The sequence below is a fragment of the Nanorana parkeri genome, unplaced genomic scaffold, assembly GCF_000935625.1.
Source record: "Nanorana parkeri isolate BGI_ZX_2015 unplaced genomic scaffold, ASM93562v1 scaffold34, whole genome shotgun sequence".
NCBI classification, from domain to species: domain Eukaryota; kingdom Metazoa; phylum Chordata; class Amphibia; order Anura; family Dicroglossidae; genus Nanorana; species Nanorana parkeri.
This window is the reverse complement of record NW_017306302.1, coordinates 161,126-170,295: the sequence shown is the minus strand read 5'-3', so window position 1 is coordinate 170,295 and position 9,170 is coordinate 161,126. Positions and strand designations below refer to the sequence as shown.

Genomic DNA, 9,170 nt, shown 5'->3' with positions numbered 1-9,170 from the left:
ACCGGAAGGGTAGTTTTGAATTTTCTCCAGAGTTCATCTTTATTCTTTCTTTACTATTTGAAAGAAGTTGGAGAAAGGTTAGAACTCCTCGCAAGTTTTTTATGGTTTATTTTTCTCCTGGAAAATTCCTCTCACATCCTGTGCTGGTGTCAGGATGTCACAGAGACAGGAAGTGACACAAAATCTTGGAAATAGGACAATACCAGTAACTCAAAAATGTTTTCAAACATTTTGCTTAATTCTTGTGTAGGTGATGGAAAATCTCCCCAGCTGGGCTACAGGCAATACAAACCTGATGGCAGTTCTAACCTTTTCCCGCCATATCTAGAACTTGGGAATGGTTAAATCTAGGGATGCACCGATACTAGTACGAGTACTCCGGCCAAATGCTCCGATACCTACCCCCGATACCGGAACTTCCGGTCAGAGGGAGATTTCCTTTGACTGGCAGCGCGAGGGAACATGGAGCCGACTTCCCGGCCAATCAGGAAGCCGGGCGGCGGGTAATAACTCACCAGGAAGCCGGCTCCATGCTGTTTGGACAACTCCATGCTGATTGGCCGGGAAGCCGGCTTCCCAGCATGGAGCCAGATTCCAGGCCATTCAGGAGGCAGGGCAGCAGGTAATGACGGAAATTACCTGGGATGGTTATTACTGGGAAGAAGTATCTCCGTTGGAGAATCTCCCCTTACCTCCTGTTCCAGTGTCAACTGTAACATTTTGTTTGTCTCATCACTTTCTGCCAGTACATAGTGGGTGAAACTCATCAGAAAGGATATGGAGTATAATAAAACCCGGTCAGATGGTCTAACCTTTCCAGAATTATAAAAAAAAAAAACTTGTCATGAACAAATGTATAGAACAATCCAGAACAATTTCAGATAACCGTGGCTTGCCTGCGTCTGTGTAGTAATTTGTGAGCTTTCTCTCAGGAGTGGTTTCCTTTAAAGCCTCTCAGTTTCACTTTGTTAGGGGCCTGGCGTTAGGACTACGCTCTTCAGAGTGGCACACTAAAGGGTCCCTGCGCGGTCCTGAAACGTTAGCATACATGGCATGATGTGATATTTTACACAAAGAAGATTGAAGCTATATCCTGTGTGCTGGCGATTTACTGTTAACACTTTGGAGTTCTGCACGGTGCCATCTGTGACATCACAACAACCATGACCACTACTTCATGGTTGTAAAGCTGTAAGGTGTGCAGGTGACCTGTGCCATTATTAGGACTAAGCTATGTCCAGCTGCCATTCAACTGTTCTGTAAGAGCTCTTTATTGGTCACACGGCTACTGTTAATGGACAGCATATAAAGGTGAGCAGGGCTTATCCCAAAGGTCAGGCTAGTGAAACTAAATCAGAAAGACACACAAGATTCTTTTTTTTTTTTTTTAAGGTCAATAAAGACAGTATCAGATGCCTTGAGGTGCTTGTATGTACAAGATGGAAAGTCAGGTCATATCATTACCTCAGCCACAGGACAATGTAGTAAAGGTACAGTGCCCTTTACTTTAATTTGGGCATAATGCAGCTTGCGCTCACTGGCCAATCACATGGCAGCTTTTAGGTATGTAGATGTGGTCAAGACAATCTGCTGAAGTTAATGTGGCATGGTTGTTGGCGCAAGACGGGCTGCTCTGAGAATTTCAGAAACTGCTGATCGATTTGAGATCTTCATGCACAACCATCTCTAGGTTACACAGAGAATGAACTGAAAATATCCAGCGTGTGGCAATTCTCTAGGCAAAAATGCCTCGCTTATGCCAGAGGGGAATGGCCAGATTGGTTTACGTTGAGCGAAAAGGCAACAGTAACCCAAACAACCACTCGTTTCAACCGAAAGCATGGATCCATACTGCCTTGTATCAATGGTTCAGGCTGGTGGTGATGGTGTAATGGTGTGGGGGATCTTTGATGGCACACTTTGGGCCACTTAGTACCAAATGAGCATCATTTACATGCAACAGCCTACCCAAGTATTTTTATTGACCATGTCCATCCCTTTATGACTACAGTGTACATATCTTCCGATGACTTCCAGCAGGACACAAAGCTAAACTCATCTCAAACTGGTTTCTTGAACATGACAAGTTCAATGTATGTAAATGGTCTCCAGTCATCAGATCTCAATAAAATAGAGCATTTTGGGATGTAGTGAATAGATTGGCATCATGGATGTGCAGCCAACAAATCTGCAGCAAATACGTGATGCCATCATGTCAGTATGGACCAGACTCTAGAAGGAAATGTTCCAGCACCTTGTTGCCATGAAGAATTAAGGCCATTCTGAAGACAAAAGGGGGTCCAACCGGGTGCTACAAGGTGTACTAGTAAAGTGGCCAGTGAGTGTATTTACGTACAGAAAAAAAATCATTTACTTTGGGAGCACAGAGATACCAAGTTTAAAACTGCAAATTCCACAACATTTCTCAATTTCCTTTTATTTCATATATTATTTTAACAAACTGATAAAGTCAAAAAGAACATATACATACATTTCTTATGTGAACAGCAGCAAACGCAATATTTTAACAGAGATGGGCAGTACCAGCAGCTGTACTCCAATGTGCATCATATAGTACACCATCATGTATGTCAGCTGTTTGGTTGTGAGTGAAGAGGATCACTATAGACAGCCACGACTCCCAGAGGGAGATGCATGATGAGAATTGTATTTTCATCACAGCTGGAAGGCTGGAGTTTGCCTATAGACGCACCCTCAGTTGTCAGCAGGAGACCCCTTGTTTACTTGTAACACACTGTGGATTAACAGCAAGAAAACCCTTCCCTTAGATCTGTGGCGTCACCAAAATTTGAGGCTACAATTTCCATAGTTCACTTACGGCTCCTTTGTCTGGGGAAAGGTGAATATGGTGGTGCAATGACAGAAACTATTGTATTGTATTATGATTGGATAGCACACATGTGGGGCTGAGCTTTATACAAATGGGTTTTGGGAGAAAGTGGCGGTGAGGCTAGCATGGGAAGTCTATTTTTTCGGGAAGCTACTTTATTCAGATCAGTAGGCACCTCCAGTGAGAACTACACAATACTGCAGACTTGTGATAATTCTGACACTGCCCTGGTGATGAGTTCACCCCAAGCCCACTTAAAACCTCTGACCGCCACCTGCTCCTCCCAACACAATCAGTTGCAGGGAGGTGCATTCCCCGCCCTGCAGCTACTCATGACAAAGGGGTGGGGAACACCCCTGCCACAACTGATTGGGTTAGAAGAAGGGAGTGGTGGTCAGAGTTTTGAGTGTCTTTGGGCAAAAAGGTTTTGCACCAAGCCCAGCCTCATCATTACTCGCACAAGGATTCATAAAAAGAACAATTGCCCACATTGCCTGTAGTACTGCGTGTGTAGCAGAGCCCAAATTCAGCAACAATGGCTGCCCATCCCAACATGGCCTATAATACAAAAATTGCAACATTAACATTTTCTGACCAAGGTCATCCGCATTATTATTGGGAGAACATTACAATTTGCAGAATGAGGGGAAGGAATGTGTTTTAGCAGCAACAATGCACCACAGGTAGCAGGAGAAGGGTTGATCAAAGCAGAGGTAGCCATTCTTTGAACCACCACATATATACATGTACAGGTACATAAAACACCACTAAAGGTCTGCTCGGGTATTTACGAGAAGCCCATTATTTATGCATATATTTTCTCTAGTTAGACCAGGAAGCCAGGCCTCATTTACATAGGTTTTAAAGGAGAATGCCTTAGTGGGAAATTGTTTAAGAGCCGAATTACACTGGAAAGGACACTAGGCGATAGATGCATTTCCTAATCCAAGAACTCAGGCTAAATCACTAGTAATGTGGTGTTATGAACATATGGGAACTTACCATCCATAATACTCTAAGGCACCGTGTACACTGAATGAGCAATGAGGCTAGAAATATTGTCTGGGACAGTGAAAGTCATCCTAAGCTTTTATGGGGAGGTCACAACAACGACTATTGGCTTAGTCTTGATCTGTAGTTTGTAAGAGACCTATCACTTCAGTGTAAACCCAACTCTGAAAAGGTAGCAAAGAAGATCCCACAGATAGAAAGGTTTTGTGTATTTGGGATGTTTAGTAGTCACTAGTGTCCCCGACAGCAGTAGTTCTACATGTTCTGAGAGGTTTAGCATAGGACACGTCTTTCTTACCTCGTCTTTACAACATTGTCTCTTCAAAAGAAAAAGTGATCCACCCACTACAATGTGCACAGGCCTTCAGACACCACTAGATACAGGCATTCTAACACACATTAATGCAGTGACACTTTGCAACAGTTGCAGCTTTAGAAGCCCTTTATTATGAAATGGCAACTATAGTTTGTGTTACCAGAACTTGGTGAGGGCGGATGACTACAGGTTGATTAAGCCACTAGCTTCTTGGATTACTCAAGGACTAAGGAGGAAAGAACTCTGCAGCCAGGATTGCAGGATGTTACAAGGCTGGCTCACTCTTGCCTCAGGATTTCACATTTCTTTTACATCACTGAGAATTGTACAGAAGAAGTTGGATTGACCGTTAACTGTGCAAAATGTGGATGGTTCCTGATCAACTGTTTGAGATTCGTTTAGCGGGTGGCCCTGTCGGCACCTTTCCATCCGGCATCCTCCAATCAGAAAATGAAAGGAGCCGGTCGGAAAAGTTTCAGGGGAACAATAATGGCCAGCCAGTCATCTGCCGTCACTGTTCCCTAAAGCCTAAGTAGATAGCTCCCCTAGGATTGGTAAGGTTCCCTTGGTGGTGAAATAAAAACATACTCGCAAGCAACTTTTGATACCGGTTGTGCAGCAATGTATTGATAGTATGTAGATTTCGGAAGACAGGTTCACTTTAACCTTAAATATACCACAATTTTCTATTCAACATGCCCTCCTTTCTCTTTCTCCAGTTTGGTCCCAGTTAAATAAAGGAGGGAATTTTTCCAGCAAAAAAAACTATTTCTCAGAAGAGGAACTGAAAAGACATCACCTGGGGTAAACAGATTCAGGCTCTTATTTAATCTCTATAAACAAAGGACAGCAGTACATTGGCTGAGTGGCCGTATATTCGTACAGACTAAGACATACATTTTATCAAAGTGTAGTGCAATTCTAGAACAGATTTCAGAGAACAAAAAGGCATTGGTTCCATTCTCACAATGAGTCATGGCAGCACAAACCACCAACATATACATAGGACAAGGAAAAAAAACAAACAAAAAGCACAATAAAAGAAAAGATTATGTACACAAAAACAACTTTTTACTAAAAAGTTTTTCTCCTTATATATTTAATTTCTGGGTTAAAAAAAGTAGTCCATAAATTCTTGAGGTTTAAGGTGTTTTATATTGAAAATGTAGAAGCTATCTTTTTGGCATGCAAATAATTCTTCCCACAGGGAGCACACTGTTTAGGTCTTTGTTATCCCGTAATATAACCCATGCCTAAAAAAAAGAAGAAAAAACAAAATCAGTCATCAGGAAACATGTACTGGAACTCACACAGCTGATATATTCATAAATGAACTGTCATCTGCCAAAAGGATTTGTAATGACTCCTAAACACTTCTATACTTTGTGATGTCACCACGCTGAGCCGGACGAACAGTTTTCTTATCACTTTGCTGCCATTTGTCCTGCTGGTATGATCCAGCAATACCCAATGCCTGTACTGTTTACACCATTGTGAGTACGCATTTTTTATATAATAAATTGCATTTTATTGGACGTTACGCACTATGTCCTTGTCCTTTTTCTCTTTCCACCTGGATTTATACTGGTACCTGTGATCTGAGGAGACCTTATCGCCTTTTTCTGTGCATGGGCTTCCCTCCCCCATTAAGAAGGGAAAAAGTGCATTTGACCTAGCTCTGTGGGTCTACCTCCCCAGGTGAGCATTCACTTGTTATCATCACTCACTGTGTGGAGGTGAAGGTCTGCCTGCATTGTGTGATTATCCTTACCTGAGAGTTATATGCACATTGGCTGCGAATCATCTGAGGATTTTTTTGCACAATCACCATTGTTTGCGTTTGTTTTTTCCTTGGGACTTTTTTTTGCCTATATTGCTTTTTTGTATGTGTGTAGATATTTCTTATGCCTCATTTGTTTGAAGGCTCATATATGTGACTCATTTATATATGTTTCAATTTATTAGATATGTATGATTATTAGCTCGGCACAATATTGTTTTTTCACTTCTGTACTTTATTCCTCTCTGCCACTCAGTACAGCCAGGAGGGTGACACCACTTTCTGTGTTTGGGATAAGGAATACAGTGGTGTCACCTACTCACCCACAGCCTGATAACTGGACTGAAAAGCAGCAAAAATACAACGGTGGGTCAATTCTGCTGTCTCCTCTTGTCAACATGCCTTCCCAGTGAGCATGTAACAGATGATACATAATAGTTTGAGTGCTGCTGTGCAAGGGATGGCAGGCTGCAATCAAGACAGGAATAAGCAGCTGTAATAAATGGGGTCTTCTATATTTGCCTGGAATTCAATCTTTAGGGAAACAAATTCAGTTACACATCAAACAAGTTAAACTAATCTTCTGCAATAATCACCCTTGTGGAACCATTTATATTTGTCATCAATCATGTCCCTCTCTGTTTAAAGGACACGTGTACTGAGAAAACAATGGAAATTGCACCTGCTGATGTATGTCTGGAAATGCTAGTTCAAGTGGTCAGGGTGATCAAAGAACATCAATAAACTGATCAAAACAATAAAAGGAACACTTAGAACACACATCAGATCTCAATGGGGAAAAATATCCTGCTGGATATCTACTGTATACAGGTATTCCTCACTTAACAACCGCGCTCCGCTCCTATGACCAGGTCGTTAAACTAATTGGTCGTTAAGTGAGGAACTCTATACAGTACTGTACTGCATTAGTACAGTACTGTATAGCGTTGCAGATGTACAGTACCGAACAGTGTAACTGTACATCGTGCAATGAAAATACTTACCGGGACCCGCAGTGAAGATCGGAGGACATCACTTCTGCCGGCGACACGCCGCGCTGACGCGCAAGGTCGGAGGTCGCTCGGACGGTCGTAAGTGCGAGTGGTCTCAAAGCAGGTAAATCTTTAAGCGAGGATTATCTGGACTGGGTAATGTGTTAGGAATGAAAGGATGCCACATCGTTTGACGGAAATGAAAAACGATCAACCTACAGAGAGCTGAATTCAAAGACCAAAATCAAAGTGAACAAATGATACAGCAGGCTAGTCCATTGTGCTGAAATTCCTTTGCAGCACCTCAAATTGGTACTCAGTTTGTATGGCCCCCACGTGCTTGTATGGATGCCCGACAACGTCGGGGTATGCTCCTAACGAGACGATGGGATGGTGTCCTGCGGTATCTCCTCCCAGATCTGGACCAGGCATCACTGAGCTCCTGAACAGACTGAGGTGCAACCTGGTGGCGTTGGATGGACCGAGACAATGTCCCAGAGGTGTTCTATTGGATTCAGGTGAGGCCCATTCAATGGTATCAATTCCTTCATCCTCAAGGAACTGGCTGGATACTCTTGCCACATGAGGCCAGTCATTGTCATGCACCAGGAGGAACCCACTGCACCAGCGTAGGATCTGACAATGGGTCCAAGGATTTCATCCCAATACCTAATGGCAGTCAGGGTGCCAGTGTCTAGCCTGTAGAGGTCTGTGCGTCCCTCCATGGATATGCCTCCCCAGACCATCACTGACCCACCACCAAACAACAGGTCATGCTGAACTATGTTACAGGCAGCATAACGTTCTCCACAGCTTCTCCAGACCCTTTCACGTCTGTCACATGTGCTCAGGGTGAATCTGCTCTCATCTGTGAAAAGCACAGGCTGCCAGTGGCGGACCTGCCAATTCTGGGGTTCAATGCCAAATTTCCCCCAATGTTTCTCTTTCTACTCAGAGGGTTCTACATCTAATGAACTGTGATAGCCAATCACAAGCTACCTCTGTGATCACGATTGATATACAGTTCTCCTGGTTCACAATCATTAGTACGAGACCTGAATCTATCGTACGCTCGATGGGAAGGGGTTAATGAGCCATGAGATTTGTTAACAGTTTTTACTTTTGTTCCCCAAATAAGTCAGTGCGAAAGCAACTGTAAGCGGCTCGGAGCCACGCTGTAAGCAACTTAACGCAAATCAATGCAGCACTTAAAAGCACAGTGCATGTGACCCACTCTAGGCATGGATGAGGGTTAACGAGCCCTAAAACTTAATAGAACAGAACAGTTTTGAGAACAGGGATGCTCACGGGATAATACAAGGCAATTAATCAGAGTGAAAACCTGGTACAGCCCACTCATGGAGCTCTAAAGAATAGCGGGCTCCTGTGATGACTATACTCCAAGATGCATGTCAGGGGGTGGCTTGGTATCATTTACATAATCAACATCTCTGCACCAGATGCAAATGATCAGTTAGCAGAAATCCATAGAAAAATTACTTGTCAATTTGACATTTAACCAGTTCAGCTTGCACCTGCATACCCCTAATTTTTACATTTCTTATATGTGTCTATTGAATCAGCAATCGCAGTCATTACTCAAAGTGCAACTATGGGCAAAATATACAGGACATATGATGCGCTCTGTCAGAAACACTAACAGAGCAGTTTTTGTTTCCCCGAGTCCATCCTGTAACATCATTTTATTACCTGGTGATCCTACCATCTGTTATTTTTGCCATTGTATTCATGTATGTGTAATAGGGTGACAACCCTGATTGTTCAGCAGCAAAACTGCACAGTGGTGGTGTCACCTTATGGACAGGGTAGTCTTAGATGAACATGTAGTTTTGCATGGATTTTAAAAGACACACAAAATTGATGCCCAACTCCAGCAAAGCCCAGTTCAACTGTTACAGCAACAGGGTGTTTTTTTCTTCCCTTAACCACCTGCTGTCCGGCCGTTGTAATTAAACTGCCGGAGAGGGCCTTCTTGAATGCGGGTGGGGGTTTTTAAATATGCCATTCTGCCCCGCTCATGCCCGCCGCTAGGTGGCGCGCACGAACGGGAAATCGGCATTCAATGTAAACAGCCAGCGATGGCTGTTTACATACAAGCGTTTAGGCGTCTGTAGAGACGCCCGATTGCTTGTAATATACGCGCGGGTGTGCGCCCCCCCCCCCCCCCCCCCCGCGGGTGGGGTCCCCCCGCGCCCGCCC

General features: G+C 43.5%; 1 protein-coding gene across 1 annotated transcript in view; it reads right to left on the bottom strand.

The window, feature by feature from the left end:
- Nucleotides 1-4,956: 4,956 nt before the first annotated feature.
- Nucleotides 4,957-9,170, bottom strand: part of PAPD4 (poly(A) RNA polymerase D4, non-canonical) — a 46,549-nt gene continuing 42,335 nt past the window's right edge. The window contains exon 14 of the mRNA XM_018569117.1: nucleotides 4,957-5,431. Coding sequence (XP_018424619.1) covers nucleotides 5,351-5,431 — 81 coding nt within the window. The 3' untranslated portion in view covers nucleotides 4,957-5,350. The remainder of the gene's footprint in view (nucleotides 5,432-9,170) is intronic.